The sequence below is a fragment of the Microcaecilia unicolor genome, chromosome 13 (assembly GCF_901765095.1).
Source record: "Microcaecilia unicolor chromosome 13, aMicUni1.1, whole genome shotgun sequence".
Lineage (NCBI taxonomy): Eukaryota > Metazoa > Chordata > Amphibia > Gymnophiona > Siphonopidae > Microcaecilia > Microcaecilia unicolor.
This window is the reverse complement of record NC_044043.1, coordinates 47,810,457-47,831,513: the sequence shown is the minus strand read 5'-3', so window position 1 is coordinate 47,831,513 and position 21,057 is coordinate 47,810,457. Positions and strand designations below refer to the sequence as shown.

The 21,057-nt window shown below is 39.7% G+C and overlaps 1 protein-coding gene across 2 annotated transcripts in view; it reads right to left on the bottom strand.

Moving 5' to 3' along the window:
• Positions 1-21,057, bottom strand: part of BCAS3 (BCAS3 microtubule associated cell migration factor) — a 1,139,946-nt gene that overhangs the window by 418,943 nt on the left and 699,946 nt on the right. For both annotated transcript variants that reach the window (XM_030222408.1, XM_030222409.1), the window contains exons 21-22: positions 19,254-19,450; positions 16,934-17,031 (exon numbers count right to left, since the gene is read on the bottom strand). In XM_030222408.1, the coding sequence (XP_030078268.1) occupies positions 16,934-17,031; positions 19,254-19,450 (295 nt within the window). The remainder of the gene's footprint in view (positions 1-16,933; positions 17,032-19,253; positions 19,451-21,057) is intronic.

Below are 21,057 nucleotides of genomic sequence, written 5' to 3'. Positions count from 1 at the left end.
GGACCCTCCAGCACGCCACTCATGCAGGGCCCGCTTTTAACTCTCTGTGACGCCGGGAATCCTCAAGCCCTATCAACACCAGTAACAAAAAAACACTGGTCGCTCAGGCCTGTCAGTTACTGCCACAGGCAATAAGGACAGATGGAGAATTCATAATGTTGGTGACTTCATCTGCCAGCTGCACTGACATGTCTTCACTACCTGAATGACTGATGTCTGCTCCCCTCTGTAGCTCCCATACATCCATGTTGGACAAACATTTGATTGTTCATAAAAGAAAAGCGCTTAGATATCTTTAAGGTATGAAAACGATGAAATCTAATAAGTTCTGATATAAGATAGCTCTCTAAAGAAAACCCACAAGATGTACAACCCCACCCCCAGAGGATTTAACAGGATTAAAAAATTGTGTCCCTCAGAATATAGCACTGATTTGTTGATTATACAACTTCTATAATGAAGCCATAATCAAAATCATCTAGGTCAGTGCTTCTTGCTTTCAGGGTATCTACAAATGAACATGCAGGCACCCAAGCAGTGCATGCAAATCTCTCATATGCATATTCATTATGTACATCCTGAAAATCAGGTTGGCTAGGGGCCACTCCATGACAATAATCTAAAGGCACCTACTACTCTGAATGGAGTTGTGGCAGAGTGGCTAGCTGCAGGACCTCACACAAAATGTGAGGCACACAGACTCACACAATGATTGCAGATAAAATTCAAAAGTACTTTATTTATGTACACCAAAAAGACTGTACTCAGCTCTATTACATTACAAGCTTAGTCCTTGTAAACAGAGTCTTTTCCTCTCTCACAATATTCTTCCAGTCAATACTCTTCAGAGGGGCTGGCTCCTAGCCAGGCCCAAACAGTGTGACACTAATGCCATCTCAGGTCTCTTCTGAGCACATCCCAAACTTACACACTTTAGGAATATTCTGCAAGGCTCTCTCCTACTTTGGCAGTCTCCATTAACTCCTGGGGGATGGCTTGACCGCTTACAGTTTCCCACCCCAGAGAAACACTTAGCTCTGGCTACTTCTCTTCACTGGCACTCCCCTCAGGTACAGTAGCCTCAGCTGCCACTCCATGAAAGACCTCTTGACTTGGGGCCTCTTTCCTAGTAACCTCTTCACTCAGGGCTTCCCTGAACTGTTCTGATTTAGTGTATTTAACCCCCTCCCTGCCTTAGCCTCACCCCTCTGACTCAGCAGGTTAGCGCCAGCAGCCATAAGGTGGTTCAATTTCAGCCTGGGCAAGGGAATGATCCTACGGAAACTCAGCCATGTACAACCCACTTCCTCACACAAGTGTTGGGACAGTTGCAATCCTCATTCAACTTTCCTGCATTTATTTAATTTAGAGGCCCTTTTCCTAAAGTGCATTACATTTTGCAGTTACAGAAGCTTAATGCAGAAAATTAATGCACAGTAGCTGTAAAAGGGTCCCCTCTGTGTTGCCTTTGAGCTGGTGTAAAACCCAATGAGAAAATACTTTCTACATATGTGTATTCCCTTTATAAAATGCAGAATTTGTGTGTAGGTTTTAGTCCTGTCCAAGCCATGCCCTCTTGAAATCTCTGCATGTGTAAATAGGGGTTTTCTGAAACTGATCTTTAGATGTGGCTATGTTTCTAAGATAATGGCTTAAGAGTACATAAGTACATAAGCATTTCTGTGCTGGAATAGACTGAAGGTCCACCAAGCCCAATATCCTGTTTCCAACAGTGGACAATCCAAGTCACAAGTAAAAGATTCCATGCTGCCTATCAAAGGAATAAGCAATGGAATTTCTCCTAGTCAACCTTAATAATGGGACTTTTCTTCTGCACATCTGTCCAAACTCTTTTAAACCCTGTTATGCTAAGCACTTTTATCAACTTCTATATCAACAAATTCCAGAGCTTAATTATACATTGAGTGAAATTTTTTTTACCCCAGTTTATTCTAAATGCACTACTTAGTAGCTCTGTTGCGTCTCCCCCCACCCCCCACCCCAACCCAGTACTTGTACTTTTGGAAAGAGCAAACAAGTGATTCATATCTACCCATTCCACTCTATTCATTTTATAGATCTCTATCATATCTCTCCTTAAGCTGGCCCGGACTGATTTATTTTTATTTAATTTTCTTGCAGTATGAGAAACAAATGCAACAAACTGAATATTTCCAGATATTGAGGATAATTTTATAAACCTTTATCATGTGCAAGTTTTATGCACATAAACAGACTTACAAAATTCATGGGCTTAAAAACATTGACTGATGACAGGCTGAAATCACCCCCTTAGTCCAACTTTATTTAAATCAGTCCCTTTGTTTTCCAGCTCTTGTTACTCTGTCTTATATATCTATATGTTCCATCTTCCTATACACCCTATGCAGCCTATTAAAATATTTGTGTATTATGTTGACATTATAATGTACCATACTATGCAATACCTTGTATTATTATTTGACTATTTTACTCTTGTAAATGTCTATTGTCTATGTTTGACTTATTCTTGCTGTACACCGAATTGACTGAATTCCTTCAAAAAGGCGGTAAATAAATCCTAATAAAATAAATAAGTCACATCAACAAGGAAACACGGTGAAAGCTAGCACATAATTGCACAGTAGGCATACTTGGGAGGAGTTTGACTACAGTGTAGACAGAGGTACAGTTTGTGGAATATTTAATAAAATATGTGTGTACTTCATGTGCTGACATTTAGGACTGCTCCCAAGCAAGGTCAAATAATAGTGCCCATCACATGTGTGCTAGTATTTCATAAAGAAACATAGGGCCCCTTTCACAAAGTTGTGCTAAAAGGTGGCCTACGCTCTTACTAGCACAGGGGTTTCCCACGCACTGAGGTTACCTTTTAACGTGGGGGAAAAATAACCAATTTTTTGTATATCAGCAACAATGGCCACACACTAATTTTTCCATTACCATTTAACTACACCTACTTCCTAGGCAGAAAGGGCTCATGCCTAATCACGCATTAATGGGTTACCATGAGACAATGTCCATGCACTAACCTACTAGCTCTGAACACACTCCAAACATGCCCCCAACACTAAAAAATAAAAATAATTATTTAGTACGTGGGAAGTGCATGTCCATGTCAAAACTACTGTGGTACACCTCAGCACGTCCTGCGGTAGGCATTTTTAACTTGCAGTGAGCTTTTATTTGCTTATTGAACAGGCCCCAGTGTCATGGACAGACAACTGCTGAGATCCCATCCCTAATCTGACACTCTCACCCCAATATGCCTTACCACCAAGCTCCAATCTAAGCAACCAGCCTTCTAGTTCAATGTGGTCATGTCAAGCAGTAGCCCATGTTTGGCTGTAGCCAGTCATCACCAACATGCTCATGTCAACACTATTTCCCTGCAGTTTGTAGCCTGGAGGTACCAAGCAGGCTACCCCATGGCTTGTAGTAAAGTTAGGTTGGGCTGTTTTCTAACATTCGTTTTGTTCTTAACACCTCTCCCTTCACCTCTGCTCTTGAGAGAGTAGGTTACTGTGGGGGTCTTTTACTAAAGATTAGCTTGAGTTATCTGAAGCAGGGCCCATTTTATTCCTATGGGCCCTGTTGCAGGTAACTCGAGCTAATCTTTCATAAAAGACCCCCTATGTTAATAATACTGTATCCTCCCAACCAGTGGCGTACCAAGGGGGGGCGGTGGGGGCGGTCCGCCCTGGGTGCATGCCGCTGGGGGGTGCCGCGGCGCGAGCCTGCTGCGAGAGTTCACTAACTTCTCTCGTTCGCTGCAGCTCCCTCTGCCCCGGAACAGGCTACTTCCTGTTCCGGGGCAGAGGGAGCTGCAGCGAACGAGCAAAGTTAGTAAACTCGCAGCAGGTGCACGCTGCGGCACCCCCCCCCCCCAGTGGCATGCACCCGGGGGGGGGGGCTCTTTCGCAGGGGGGTCTTTCGCCGGAGGGGGGAGTCCGCGCTATACCAGGGGGGGGGGGCGCTGCACCTGGGGGGTGGGGCGCCGCCCCCCTAGGAACGCCACTGCTCCCAACCCCTTTACCTGCTATTTTTTTAGACTATGACAACAGAAAAAAATATAGCTATCCAGTCTGCTCCCTCTACTGATGCAGTACCACAAACCCCTCTATTTGCTTCCTCACTACCACGGTTCCTCTAATTTCATCTACTTGGAGGCTTATAGATCACCTTTCTGATTCATCAGTGTACTACCAAATGCATTATAGCAATACAAAAATGCATAATCAAATATATACTAAAAATAGATAATATATAATTAAATACAAATCAATACCTTCTAAAAAATCCATGATATTTAATAAATACATATGAAAACATTAAAACACACAAACCCCAAACTCCTCTCTTGCCAAGGGGCTTAAATTGTATTTCCTCATCAACTACAAACCATTCAATCAGCCATTTACATCTTCCCTCTTATCGCCTCCTTAGGTAGAAAGCAATAACACAATTTTTCAAAATCATTTCCTTCTTCCACTAAGACCACTCAACCTAATTCTGAACACCATACAACAAGCAGTACAAATAGGCCCCATTTGGTCCTGATTTGCTCTATAAAGAGTTCCTCAAGATGCTTTAAATATTGCCCTCTGTGTATAGGGCAAATAGATTATATCTACAGTATATCACTGAAATAACACACAGAAAATTACACATAAAGATCACTCCTTTAAGTTCTTGCTTGGTTATTAATAAAATGAAAATAAGATAAATCAGTGATATGACTGGCTGTTAGATTTACTAATAAGTGTATACCACAAGAATAAACATGTCTTCTCACTTTAAAGTTTTCACAATTAAGCTAATCAGCGAAATGGAGCAACTCCGTCGAACTATGCCAGTACAGTTAAGTCGCTGCTAGATATCAATTTACTATCAGAAAAAGAGAAGTATAAAAATAAATTAAATGTATAAGTTAGAATACATGGGAGGTTCTTATGACTTGTGATAGACAAGTTCAGTTTCATATTTATTTAGATCACATGACTGAACAACTGAAGTCTTTTCCTCCTTTTCACACTTAGTTGAATATATATTGTGAAGTATTTACTAGCTTTCTGATCTTTAAAAAAGCATCCAGTGGTGTTTCCTAAAATCTGAAAACAAACCCCCCAAACCCTTCCACATCACAGTTTGCACAGCATTTTAGCCTTCTACAGTTGAAGGCATGGCACTGTTTCCCACAGTGTAACGCTTTACGGTAATACACTTTAGTTGACATAAATCTTTAAGTAATCATTTTAAAAATATTTCTGCTGCAATCTTGTCAGCTACAAAGAACCAGAGCTGTCAGAGATAGGGAAAATAGTCATAAAATGTGCTGTAGGGACAATAAAATATTCCGGATGGTAAACATGCACTTGCAGTCCTTCTGAAGGTAAGACAAACGTGATGGAGCCTGATATGGAGGCGCCACAGTGCTCATATCTCCAAGCAACAAGCAATGAAACAGCTAGATAAGCATCTTCAGAAAGAGCCAGAGACTTGAATGCATGGATCATAATAAGGCAATCGCTTCCTGGTTCAGGCCAAGTAATAACATTTTATAGCTTGCTTTAAAGCAAAATTGAGATGGTATTTTTCTAATAACTTTGTTTTCATAAAAAACCTGAATCATATAAAATGGAACTATGTAAGAGCTGTAAGAGAGAAAGACATAACAGCCTTTACAGACCTGGAGCCTGTATGACATGAAATGCTGTGTAAACATGCAGCACAAAATACTATTAATTTTTTTCATTGTGGAGCTCTAGGTAAATGTAAGACCTTCAGGTTGCCTGTACATAGTTATTTTGTGACTTTTGTCTCGCTGTTCATTTCAAAAGGTTAAGGTGCACTTTTATTCTTTTCACAATCATGTATTAGCACATGTGCATCAAAAAAACGTATACAGTTCTTTGACAGACTGATCCCATCAGACAGTTACCACGCTGGTTTCTACTCTGGAGGAATTCCAATCTGTCGTGCATTACATCAAAATGACTTTTCTTATCGGAAAGGAAACTTTAACATCCATTTCTTCATATTTACGACATTGAAAAATAATGTAATAGAGAGTGCTATGAAAACCAACCCCCCTGTTTACAAAGCCACGCGGCAATGCCAAAACAGCCCATTCAAAGTAAATGGGCTGTGTCGGCATTACTGCATTGGCGGCTGCTAGCACGGCTTTGTAAACAGGGGGACAAGAGTTTTCCATCTTACCAACAACAATCCTAAATAAACACAGGTGAAAAGCAAAAAGGAAAACTAAAATGACTAAATAAGTGCTATACCATATACAAAGGGCTTTTTTCATGGATGATGAAAGTCACTTGCTTTAATTGCAGAACAATCAGGATAAGAATTACCTCAGGCACAGCTGGGGCTAACACTTTATATTAAATACCTATGGGTGTCTATTTACTAAGCCGCATTATGGCAATAGTTCACATTATAGGGCAATTGATCTGTGCTAAAAACACAAGCTAATTGTGCCAAAACCTAGTCCAAGTAGTCTTAAAAATAATGAAAATTAATGTAAAGGGAATAGGATTTGATATATTAAAATACTACTAAACATCCTAGAATACTTCGGGATCAGTGGAAGCGTACTTAGTTGGATCAAGGGCTTCCTAACCGCAAGAACTTACCAAGTGATAGCAAATTTGAACACATCATCACCATGGAAACCAGAATGTGGAGTGCCCCAAGGATCATCGCTATCACCGATCCTTTTCAGCCTAATGATGATCCCACTAGCCAAATCCCTATCCAACCAAGGCCTTCACCCTTACATCTATACAGACGATGTCACAATATATATCCCGTTCAAACACGATCTAACAGAAATCACAAATAAAATCAAACAGCCTCCAAATCATGTACTCATGGGCGGATGCATTTCAATTAAAACTTAACGCAGAAAAAACACACTGTCTCATCCTCTCATCACAATACAACACGAACAAACTCACCAATATATACACCCTAGGCTACACCCTTCCTGTTTCAGATAGCCTGAAAATTCTCGGAGTTACAATCGATCGAAATCTCACGCTAGAAAGCCAAGCGAAAAATACAATAAAGAAAATGTTCCACTCAATGTGGAAACTCAAACGAGTAAAACCTTTCTTCCCAAGGGAAATATTCCGCAGCCTGGTACAATCAATGGTTCTAAGTCACCTAGACTACTGCAATGCAATCTATGCCGGATGCAAAGAACAAATCATTAAGAAACTCCAAACTGCCCAAAACACAGCAGCCAGACTCATATTTAGAAAAACAAAATATGAAAGTGCCAAACCCTTACGAGAAAAACTCCCAATCAAAGAATGTATTGCGTTCAAAATCTGCACCCTGGTTCATAAAATTATTCACGGCGAGGCCCCAGTCTACATGGCAGACCTCATAGACTTACCAACCAGGAACACAAAAAGGTCAACACGCAGATACCTAAACCTCCAGTACCCTAGCCGCAAAAGGACTAAAATATAAATCAACATATGCATCCAGCTTCTCCTATATAAGCACACAACTATGGAATGCACTTCCAAACATCATGAAAACAATGCATGACCTAACAAACTTCCGGAAATCATTAAAAACCAACCTGTTCAAAAAGGCATACCATAATGATCCAACCTAAACACCTGAATCCTGCTACACAACGAAACTCATACCAGAACTGGACAAACGAACTAGACAAAACTTAACTCTTTCTCCTCGACTACTTAATTACTCTGTCACTTATGAACCTTAATGCAATACCAATCTGTATTTCCCATACCGGAATTGGTGATCGCCATCATGGTAATATGTAAGCCACACTGAGCCTGCAAATAGGTGGGAAAATGTGGGATACAAATGCAACAAATAAATAAATAAATAAATAAATAAATATTGCCTTTCTATGGTTATAATCAAAGTGGTTTACATATTATATGTAGATAACTTATCACAGAAATAGTGGATTTTCCCCAAGTCCAATTTAATAATGGTCTATGGACTTTTCCTTTAGGAAGCCGTCCAAACCTTTTTTAAACTCTGCTAAGTGCCTTTACCACATTTTCTGGCAATGAATTACAGAGTTGAATTGCACGTTGAGTGAAGAAAACTTTTCTCTGATTTGTAGCTTCATCACATGCCCCTAGTCCTAGTATTTTTAGACAGCATAAACAGACGCTTCACGTCTACCCGTTCCACTCCACTCATTATTTTATAGACCTCTATCATATCTCCCCTCAGCTGTCTTTTCTAGATTACAGATAGGCACTTAACTTATTTTTGAACATAAGTGGACTTACTTCCTTCTGCTACTGCAGGCAGTATGCTGCCCTATCCCTAAAAAAACCCCAGTTAGTTTGCAAAAATGAGATTTGGGAGTTACATGTGAACTGGGTTTATGACTTCCAGGTTGAAGGGTTATATTTTTACAAATTATTAAAAGCCTTCATTGCCTCCAACCAATTTTAGGCTACCATCACATCTCCCTTATGTGGAAAAACTGACAGAAAGAGCAGTGTTTTTACAGCTTCAAGATATTTTAGAGGATGTTGAACTTTCAGATTTATTTATTTTTGAATTTTATCAAGCAGTTCAGTCAGCTGTTACTGATAATCTTCTGAGATTTCTTGATAAAGCATAGTGTGTGGATGCTTTTATTATTTATTTATTTATTTATTTATCAGAATTTATATTCCACACTATCTTTATCATTCTAGGCAAAGAACAACTCAACATACACAATGCAAAGAAAATAAACAAATGGAAAAACTACATTAAAACATGAATACAGGCAATAAAATCATACCATACAATAGGACAGTATAATCCACATACCATATCAAATATACAATCATTATTCATCATTGGAGCAAAGCAAAGCCACATGCTAGTAATCAGTCTGTCATTTCTGGCTCAATATCATCTAGTTCAGATGGAAAGCATGCTGAAACAGAAAAGTCTTTAAAACATATTTGAATTCCCTCAAGATTCTTATAGATCGCAGTTCTGCAAGAAAGGTCATTCCAAAATTTTGGTCCAATTATATAAACTATTGAGGCCCTATATTCCACAAGACCTATCATCTTAAACAAAGGTACATCTAGTAAGTTAGCAGCAGCAAATCGCAAAAAAACAAGATGGTTGGTGAACACGTAAGAAGGAAGAAAGCACTGGCAAGATCTTTCCAATTAAAACTTTAAATGCTAGCATCACAATTATGATCATACCTGGAAATCTTTCAGGCATATTTTGATACACTGAATGAGCAGATATTACTTTATTGCTTACCAGAGCTTGGAGTATAAGGAATGGTGCTAAACTGCTTTACATCATTTCTCACTGGATAAGGTCATAAAGTAGCTTGTGGAAAGCAACACTGAATGCCCTGGGCCTTTTTGCATGGGTTCCTACAATAATTTCTCCTTTTACCAGATTTAATACTGTATATGTACCTCTGAAACCTCATTGTAACACTATGGCACATTTTAAAAGTGCATTTCTTTCTGTGTGCAGATGATATACAGATTTATTTTCCACTGAGTCTCAGCCATTACTGAGGTAAATACATACTTGGAGGTAGTGTCTAGTTAGCTGAGTAGAAATGGTCTCAGAATCAGTCTTAATATGTTGGAAAACGCTTTATGTAGGAAAGCAGGTATGTTTGGCAGAACAGCTCAGACTATTTGTTGGCAATGCTCCTTTAGCTAACACTTGTACTATCTGTGAACTTTGGGTTAATTTGGACACTGAGTTGTCCGTGGAAGCTCAGATCTAAAACCTTCAGAACTCTGCTCTATCTTACTGTTAACTATAATCCTCCAGAAAAAAAGAATTCAAACAGGATCATTTACTAAAGTTCTTTTAAAAAGAACCTTCAGAAGCCAGTTTCTTGTATCTCTAATTATTCCCCTTTACAGTTTAAATCTGTCTGATATGTACCCTTCACATTGTTACAGATTAAAATCCTTTCATACTCTTGACCTTTTTGACTAATGTTAGGTATTTAATAATTCTACTTGTGAGAGATTTTATCCTGTTGTCTAGGATCTTCAGATGCAAGGCATCTGCACTGAACCTAAAACCCTCTTCTCCTGGATTCTTTAAATGTATTATGGGCCTCATTTTCAAAGCACTTAGACTTACAAGTTCCTGGATCACACAGTAGCCTAGTGGTAACTCCAAACTGATGCACACTGGGTGCTCGTAGGCGCCTACGCATCTTAGTCAAAGGGCCCCTCAGAGCTCAGAATACCTAGCTGTATTTCTAAGTACGCACAGGACCTTTCAGTGTAGCCACCACTTCATGTCTCTCCTTAGTCTAACTAGAAATTAGGTGTGATCTCACTGGGCAGGTCCATGTGTCTGACCGATGCTTCCACATCCATGCACAAATTTGCCATCTTAATTTACAGGCAGGCACGTGCATTTCATAAATAATGTAAATACAAATCATTCCCTAACCCTGACCCCATGGACATCTCTACTCAGTGCAGGTTATTTATATACAGACTGAATATTCATAATTTTATTCTCATATTAGAAGAACGGTTTCATAAATGCTTATCTCCACATATAAAGTATGTGCAAAAATATATTGTAAAATTGTTTATAGAAATAATAGCAGGTGTATAAAATGGTCATTCTAATGGAGAAATTAGAAAAAGGGTCTAAATGGAAAAAAGTATACTGATAGAGTCTCTCTTGTAGAGACAAATTGATATTCTTGCAACACTGGCTCCTGGAAAAAATGCCCCCCAAAAAATTGTGTTAAAAGAAGGCTTAACATGCGGGGATGTCCCGTATTAGAATGCACTACGTCCAGATTTCAGTTCACTATCAAAATGGAGAAGAAATTCTCAACAACTAGCGTGAAAGAATGAATCTATCTTTGTGAGTTACCAACATGTACCAAATTGCCTTGATAACCTTGATTGAAAAGAAAATTTTGGCTTTGTAATTTGCATGGTTTAATTTATTGTTCATTTAAGTAAATATTTATTTAACTGTTCTTTATTTTATTTGATTGTATTTCATATATAAAATAAAGACCAGTCAAATAAATACATACACAGTTACTTAAATGAATAATACATTAAACAATAAAACTATAAATTTAAAACCCAATTTCTTTCATCTAAGACCTCAATCACTGATTTGATGCCACAAGTGCTATAAAAATATATTTTTAAAAAGGGGCCATAATGCCAAGTCCTGGGGAACTCCACATAACAAATTGCTAGATATCAAAATAACACATTTTTGTAGTCCACCTTGAATCACCTTCACTTTAGGAATGACTGAATTCAGGCCAGAACTTTACCACACAGGCCAGAATCTTACCACACATCCCAATTCTCATATATCTTCATTACGGGATACCTCAATCTACCAAATCAAAGGTGGAAAATAGATTGAGTGCCACTATAACACTTATTCATCTCTGTCAAAGGAATGATATACAATATCTGTCAGTGCTGATAAAAGAGCTTCTGTACCTGACCCTCATCTAAATCCTGTCTGTTCCTTCTCTGGTGCAAGAACTGCTTGTGGCTTGAGAAAGTCTGCTTGCTCAATGAGGTGGCCTGTTCTAGTGTGGTGGAAGAGAGAGTCTGGAGAGTGGAATCAATGACCCTTTATAAGGCCTACTGTCAAGGAGATTTTCCCCTGTACAGGGGAACATTTGCTAACCTGTCATGTACATTTTTACAAAAGTCAATCACACTAAGCAAATGGTCACTGATTACATGTGGACAGAAGTACTGAAAGTCTCACAGGCTGATATAACTACATTTTTTCTGCTCTTCTTGGCACTGGGCTCCAGGTTCAGAAATCTATTCCTGTCCTTCTGTCTTCAGAGAAGTATTTCAGCTTTTGTCTACATTGGTGCATGTCTTGTACCATACAAAGACAGTAAACCACAATTTTTGAGTTGAGCAATGCTCCTGAAACACCTTCTTCCCTCTTTCACCTTCCTCAGGGCAGACTCCCCTACCACAGGGTGATGTGGCAATTGCATCACACTGAACCTCAGGCTTACATTCACCTTAGATTAGACGTCAACTTCCTTGCCACCAGTGCACCAGATGCTGGGTTCTTCTACATTCTTGTTTGGAGCTCCTGGATTAGTCTGTGTACAGGTACCACTACAGTACCTTTAGGTGAATCAGAAAACAATTCACAGACCAATGACATCTGTTCTAAGCTCCTTATCCTCCTGGAGAGGAAACGGGAGTCCATTGGCTATATTTTGCATTTTGATATATTTTGGATATCTACGATCTACAAGTGATCTGGTACTTCTCGACAAGTAAAGAGTCTGATGAGAGTCTTATTGATTCTTCCCTGTCTGACTATTCTGATTAGTATCTCTATTAATGCTTGGATAATAGCAAACCAGACGTTGAAAAAATGATCTTGAGCCCCAAAGATGGAGCAGTCACTGATAGTTGTAGTTGTACACATGTCAACAAAGCTGTCCATAAACTGTTTTAAATAAATTGACCACATTGTTTAGAAACCTTCCTGGGCTCTTTGTTGTCTGCCTGCAATGAATCCTTTGCGTATAACGTATCTGCTCTTGCAGAGAGTGCACTTCCTGCGTCAAATGTATTTCCTTCAGTTCAGAGAGTACCCTCCCATGTGTCAACTTCTGTACAGACCTTCCTCTCTGCACAATGTGACTTCTGTGCCATAAAATAGTAGTAGTAGTAGTCCTTCACTACCAATATCCTCTTTGCTGTAAGCTGCTAATATTGTGCCAACAGCTTAAGCTCTGAAGCGGCTGCCATCTGCTTGATTGATCCTGGCACTAAGATGTGCAGCATTTCAGGATGTAGCTTCCACTTCTTTGGGAAACTGTCATTCTTTGAAGAATGCTTCTTCAACATGACTCCAAGGAGCAGGTCCTCTTCAAGGGTCCCTGAAAAGAAGGCAAGTGGTATTTCTTTTCTCCTCCCAAAGGGGCCCTTTACAAAAGGGCAATGGGGGTAGTGCCGGCTTGACACATTATGATTTCGTCCTACCGCCGGACACCCAGGGGAGCCCGTTGGTAGTTCCGACTCCTGCCGCATGCCAATTCTGGCACTACAAAGTATTATTTAATTTTCTAGCACCAGAGGCATGCCTAGCAGTAATCGGGTAGCACCACACACTGCCCGGTTACTGCCGGGCTACCACCGGAGCCCCTACTGCCCCCAGGAGATGGCTGTGTGAAGTGTTTAATTTACCAAAAGGTAATTTCCTTCCTTAAAAGAAAAAATAAGCTTTTTACTGGCAGTGCACCGATGCCACCGCAGGGCCCCTTTTACCACCGTTTGGTAAAAGGGGCCCAAAGTGATTAAGAAAAAGAGAAGTGACAACAATATAATTATTATAAATTCTTCGTAATTATCTAAATAAAGTTCATCCACAATAATAAGGGTCAAGTAAGGAAATTGATATTACAAAAAAAGAAATAATGGAATTCAAACGTGCCTGGGATAAACACAAAGGAATCCTGTTTAGAAGGTGGTGACGCCGGTAATTGGGAAGCAAAACCGGTGCTGGGCAGACTACGGTCTACGGCCTGATCGTGAATGAATAGATATGGATCGGCTGGAGTGTAAATTCTAAGGGGTTTCGACGTTAGCTTCAGAACTTATGACAAGAACTGTGCTGGGCAGACTTCTACGGTTTGTGTCCTGAGAATGGCAGGGACAAATCAAACTCGGGAATAAAGTATCACATACTATGTAAAATGAGTTTATCTTGTTGGGCAAACTGGATGCTCCAGGAAAGCTCCACAGCTGACATTTATACAGTGCTATATTATTTTTCAAGGATACCTGAAGAATTTAAACCCTTCCCACAATCTCAGAAATTCAAAGAGTTGCCTGGGATCAAAAACCAGAAAACTATTATCCTCAAACATAACCAAACAGTTACAAGGACATTTTTAAAAAGAAAGCTCACACCCCGGGGCAAGAACTCTTGGCTTATATGTCAAAACTAGTAAAAAAAAGGCCCGTTTCTGACACAAATGAAATGGGCGCTAGCAAGGTTTTCCTCGGAGTGTGTATGTTTGAGAGAGTGTACATAAGAGTGACTGTGTGTGAGAGAGAGAGAGAGAGTGAATGTGCAAGGGTGTGTGTATGTGTGAGAGAGAGAGAGAGTGAGTCTCGGTGCAAGTGTGCTTGTGTGAGAGAGAGTGTGTGTGTGAGAATGAGAGTGTGTGCAAGTGCGTATGTGAGACACAGTGTGTGAGAGAGTGTGTTTCACATAGATACAGTGTGTGCGAGAGAGAGTGTGTGTGAGAGACACAGACTCTGTGAGACTGAGTGTATGAGACCAAGAGAGTGTGTGAGTGACTGTGTGAGACATAGAGAGTGAATGTGATACAGTGTGAGACATAGAGTGTGTGAGAGTGAGAGAGAGAAAGACATTGACTGTGAGAGAGAGAGAGAGAGAGAGAGTGTGTGAGACAGAGAGTGTGTGTGTGTGACAGAGATACCTCCCCCCCCCCTCTCTGGTGTCAGGCCCCCCTCCCTCCCTCTCTCTGGTGTCAGCCCCCCCCCCCCTCTCTCTCTGATGTCTGAGCGTTACTGTGCAGGACGCTGAGCTCTGGCTGTGCTTCAAGGAACTGACCAATCCTATAGAATGCACCTCCAACATTCTGAAGCCGAGAAACCTCATGTGGTTGGTCACTTCTGCTTGTGACGAACCCGGAAGTACGTGATGTCAATTCAGGAGATGGATACAGAGCGCAGGAATGCCTCAGCCATGCAGTCAGCTTCAGAATGTTGGAGGTGCGTTTTATTATATAGGATGTTTCTGTTTCCTTTTCTGTGTGGCTTTAAAAAAAAATCAGGAAAAATATGAATACATGAGTCCTGATACTGTTCCTGCATATGTCTGAAGTATAAGCATAACACCATGTTGCGATCCATCTGCAGTGCAAAAATAACCACAGGAGTCAGTCTTTGCATGACTAATTACAATGATGATTCTAAAAAGTTAGTTAAGTCCAAAGATCTCTGATTTTCTCCTAATTGGTCTCCTTCTGACTTCTTAGGTAAGGAAAAGCACTGAGCTCTCACTGTTGGTGGTAATATTCCCAATATCTCTTTAATGTATTTTCAAACCATATCTAAAGGAGAAATCAGCAGGGACTTAGGAACATTTAAAAACCTAGGATTCTTCCTCCTCTACTGATTCTCTACATGTTCTGATGCATAAATTCTTTGCTCTGAAAACATACAATGTAGTCTGCTTCAGCGCAGGGGTTTGCCCAGACTCTGAGGGGTAAATCTTGGGTTTTCCCCCATCTCACTGGACAAAAACATTTGCATTTTTTTTACAAAGCCATGCCGTAGGCGCGCTAGCTTTTTAGCGTGCTCTAAAAACGAGCACACACTAACGCTAAAGACACCCATAGGAATATATGGGTGTCTCTAGCATTAGTGCGCTAAATGCTAAAAGGTTAGCACGCTTACTGCACGGCTTAGTAAACAGGGCCCAGAGAGTGATATCCTTCCGTAACTGACACCATCTTGATCCTTTTTGCCATCCTTTAGCTTCTTCAGAGAAATAGAGGAGTCCAATGGAGTTGACATAAAATAATTCTCACACTTCGTAACATCCTGGTGTAGTGAGGAGAGATTACAATATTACAATCCAGTTCTAGACAGTGTTAGCACTTCTGCGGGTGTGAAACAGATATTTTCCACCTGCAGGATCACCCCTTGGCGCTCCTTGGCATATTAAACAGTTTGCTAGGTCAAATTCAATTTTAAAAATTATATATATATAATTCAATTTTAAAAATTATATATATATAATTTTTATATATATAGTTTTTAATGATGAGGGGGATAACTAAAAGAAACTAGGAAAGACAAATGCCAAACAAGTAGGAGAGACCTCTACTCAAAGGCAAAATAGACAAAACTATACAGAAACAAAAAACGTGCCCAGGTGATAAAAGGACAACATTACCCTGTGAGGACACAGATGTTCAGGAAATCCTGATGTCACTTATTTAACTGAACAAATTTAATCTTGTGTTTTGTGATATTACAAACCAATCACTACAAATGTTCTCTCTAAGTGATCATTCACAACGTCCTGCCCACCAGGCATGCTCTAGCTGTTTTGCAAAGAGACATAGCTTAAGCAGACTATAATTCAAATCATAAACTGGTTGGAAAGTGCCTGGTGGGAAGAAAGGTATTAGCAATCTTTCTGCACTCCTTATAAGGAACACTACCCACTACTGGTACTGATTGTTTATTAAGTAGAGAAAAACTTTAGGATGCTAATAATGAGAGATGAAATAAATGGAATGTACAGTTAATTTCTAAAATGACACAGATTAATGGTCTTATTGGCTTCTAGCACTGATAAATTTGGTATAGAATGTTATAGTGTTACGGTATTGCATTGCACATTCTGACTATAAAGCTTAAATGATGCCCTGAAACCACAGGCTATAGAAACCACCGTAGAAAAGAATCTGAAAGCATATTTGCATGCATTAGTCAAGGATGAGGAAAAATGATTGGGAGCTAAATTCGATGATGAGTCTGAGCAATTTGACTGCCTTATCCTAGACAAAGCAGGTAAATTAGCATTATATTGCAACCACTTAACAAAGCACCACAGAAAACGACTACCAAGCATAATTAAAGGGAAAGAAACATCAAAAATACATACAATAGCAGACCCAGCATATTAATGTGTATAAACTGTCTTCTAGTTATACACTGCTCAGGTGATCTAAGCCACTTGGCCTTCAGGACTTGTATCAAAAAATCTGAGGCAGTTTAATGTAGGATAACACTGAATATTCTTTTAACGATGACCTGTGTATCAGAGCAAAACCAAATAAAATAAAACCTCAAAATTTAAAACAAACCAAGCAAGAAATCTTAGAAAATGGATTTTCTGAGCTTCCTACCCGAGCTTGCATCAATTGCTGTCGATGCTCCTCTACGATCAGAGCTAGGGCGTGATGATCCTGGCATGCTAACTGGTTCAGAGCGAACTGGCTGGATCCTAGAATTGCAAAAGAACATTACCAGTGTTAAAAGCAGATAAGAACATATTTCCATCATAAGGTGCTTCTTTTCCTTTTGCAAATATATAAGCACACAGAGAAAGTAAGCGAGTCCTCACAACATGGGACTCCTTAGCTACAAGCTGCGTTCAACAATAAATGGGAATAGAAATATATGTCACAACAGACAGACATACAAACTGAATTTTTGGGAGGGAGGGGTGGGGGTTGAGGTTGCTGTTAACAAGCCTTTTTTTTTTTTTTGGAAGGTAGCCTGGAACTGAAAGAAATGGGCTTAGGTGGTGGAGTTGGATTCTAATACCCAAATAAATTCTGAAGGACTGACTAGCCAAACCTACTGTTTCATCAGGATTTCTGCTGTAAATAACAGTAAGATGTAGACTTATGGTCAAAAGTCCACGTTGTAGTTCTACAAATCTCTTCTATAGAGGTTGCCATAGCTCTGGCATTATGAGCTGTGACATAATCCTCAAGTCAGACCTGCATAGCCATAAATGAAGGAGATGCAGTCTGTGCAGTGCGCTTTCACCTTTGAGGGTATGAGGTCTAGGAAAAAATATTGGTAGGACAATAGACTGATTGAAATGGAACTCCAACACTAGCTTAGAAAGGAACTTTGGATGAGTGTGTGGAATGACTCTGTTGTAAAACCTCATACAAGGTGGATTAGTTACTGTGGCCTGGAGCTCACTCACCCTGTGAGCTGAAGTTACCACCACCAAAAAAAAAAAGGTCAGGTACTTCAGCTGACAGGTGTTAAACAGCTCGAAAGCAGCTTTCATCAGCTGGGTTAAAACAATGTGAGGTCACATGGGGCCAGATTCTACAAATGGCGCTGAAAATTCGGGGCCGATAACATTCAACACTCAATGATGTTCTATAAAGGGCACTTCAGGATGAGCACTCTTTATAGAACAGTGCTGATCACCGAATTCAGTGCTCAACTTTTGACACGAGTATTTACGTCAGCTGAAATCTGGTGTAAATCCTGGTGTGCAAATTAGGTGTGAATCCCCACTATTCTGTAACACTACGCACTTCTTTTGTAAAGATCCCTGACCCACCTATACCCTCTCCCATGGCCACACCCCCTTTTGAGGCTCCTGTTTCCCTATGCGTGTTGAGAATAAAATAAAATAAAAATTTCATCCTTAGTATTTAATTGTTATTGTTTATACATGTATGTTTGTAAAATGGAAAGACAATATGTACAGGTTGTAAACTTGCTGCTTCCATAGCTGCCAGGTTTGTGCCATTTATTTGTAACGTGTGTATTTGTAAAATAGCTGCTCCCACTGTGCCCTATATGTATTTAACAAAAGGCTCCATGTTAGGCTACTGGAATCAGGATTTCTCAATTCCAATCTAAGCAAAATGGACCATTTTGTCAGACAAAATGACTGACTGGTCTAAGCAGTCTTCCCAGTTGTCTTCCTCTCTGGTTCTCTACATTCTCATATTTAAGCCAATGCATCTTCTCTTCATATGTTTAACCCAACATCTCAACCACTGCCCTCTGTATCTGGCCCAAACATTTTAAAATTCTTTTAGAGTGCAGGCCACCATCACTTATCACCTTCCTTTTTGGTTTTTTTAGGAGCCCCACAATTAATCAAATACTCAAAGCCACTCTCCTCTCCTTACTTGGACGTATTACTGTACAACAGCTCTGCGATAATCTGAACAGCCATCAAAACTAATGAGGCTGTTGTCTGATACACCTGCACAGCCCATACATGTTGATGTTAGCTTATAGCCATGGTTGCTGCATGTAGATTATGCAGCCTATCCACATATGATTTTATTATACTTCAAAGTTTTGACAAAGTTTTAGTTCACAAATCAAATTCTTGAAGAAGGGGCCATTTTTCATAGACATCGAGTTCTTTTAAGGGTCAGAATTAGGACACAGAAGGCAGAGTATAAGTCCGTGTCTGCAGGTACTTATTTACCCCTGATCCCTGCTGGCCATAAACTTTCAAATGAAAACCTTGTAAGTAATTTCCCTTTGAACATTAACTTGCAGGACAAACCCACTGATCTTCAAGCTCCTCACAGAGTTTGAAAATTACTCCAATATATAGGGTAGTTCTCAGATTGTTTTGCTTCTTTCCTACAACAGCAGCAACTGTGAAACTACAAGTAGGACATGTCTACTGTGATTAAATAGCTTGTGAATGATATTTAACTACTTCCTTACCTGAGGCTGTTCAAATCGAGGTCATCTGTATCAAAATCTAAGAGTGGCTGTGGTGTATCACTTGGGCCATGGGCCTGAAGAACTGAAGAACTTGATGAAATTACTGTGGTTTGGCCTGAGGCATGGATGGTTTTAAACTGAAACTGGGGGCCCATCCAAAGGCGTCTATGAGGTCCAGTATGGGTCACTATTTCAACCTGGAAATATTTTACAAAAGAAAGTTAAAATTAATTGCTTTTGTCTGTCTCACTTTCATGGTTCCAAAAACAAAGCTTCAACTAGTCAATTATTTCACAAGAGCAGACTGTCAGTGGGACTAAAATGAAGACTTCAACTTTATTTTCATCCTGTTTGTTCTGTTCTCTGAATCACAGGAGCCATTGGGAAAGCTCATCCTTTGCTACTTTGCTCTGCCACTAGATCCTGCTAATGGCCAGAGGAACCTGAACAGGAAGCAAAGCAAGCACCTTCATATTGCATTTACAAGGGAAACAAATTCAGAATAAATCTGTTAGATTATAGATATTTTAAAACAGGGATACCTGCAGAATTAATGCTGTCACAGGGGCCAATGCAGAAATCCTCATGGTAGAGCCTGCACTCTACTATGAAATTAGCGCTAAAAGATACTGCAGCATGCTATACTCAAGGAGCATGGGAACTACTACTGCATTAAAATTATGGCAGTAATTTGCAGCTCAGTGCTAAATGTCACCTTTTCTGTCAGTGCCTAAGCAGTGATTAATTCAGGCACTGACAGGAAGGATGACAAAAAAAACAACAACAACAAAAAACACACACACATTCACGCAAGCATGCTGTGGTATTTGCAGCATGTCTCTCAGCAATGAAAGAAAAGATGCTCCAGATCTAATCATCAGTCCAGACCATTACACAAGTCTCTTTGATCTTTTTTAAACAGTTTTTCAAATATGTGTTTAAAAAAAAGCAAATACTTATCCTGTCTCAGCCCAGGTTTCAAAAAAATCTGTGTGTCAGGGGAAATGGAATTGTATTTTTATGTACACTTCATTATGATGCACCTTGATAACATCACTTCCAGTCATCTACAAAATGGATTGACAAGCCAATTATACATAGACAGACACTCTCTCTTTATATATATATATATATATATATATATATATATATAGGGGAATACTATAAATGGCGCCCAAAGTTAGGCACCAAAAAACTGGGTAACTGGATGCTAAGCTAGTACTCTATAACAGCAGAGTTCTGTGCCAAATCTGTTATATCCGCAGATATGCGCCAAACTCTAGGGGCGACCATTTACGCCATGTCTATGGCAGGTGTAAAAGCTGGTGCCTATAAAAAAGCACCATTTGGGTGCGTAAATGTAATTATTCTACAAAGTGCACACAAGAATAATTGCCCAATGCTCATCTCATGTTAATGCCCCCTTTGCAGCTGCTCATGCGAGAAGTTAGAAACTCAGTTTAGAGAATAGGGACATAGGTCAGCTACATCCTACCAATTAATGCTTATTAATACCAACTATTGGTACTTTTATACAAATAGGTGCCAATTCAGCACCAATTAACTAATTAGAGGCCCTGTTTACTAAGGTGTGCTAGTGTTTTTAGCGCATGCTAACCATGTAGACACCCATAGGAATATTATGGGTATCTACATGGTTAGCGTGCACTAATGATTAGCACACGCTAAAAACACTAACGTTCCTCTAGACGGCTTAGTAAATAGGGCCTGTGTTACATAAATTAACACTATTCTATAACTGGGCACATCATCTATAGAATCTAAGGGATTATGTAAATTTCAA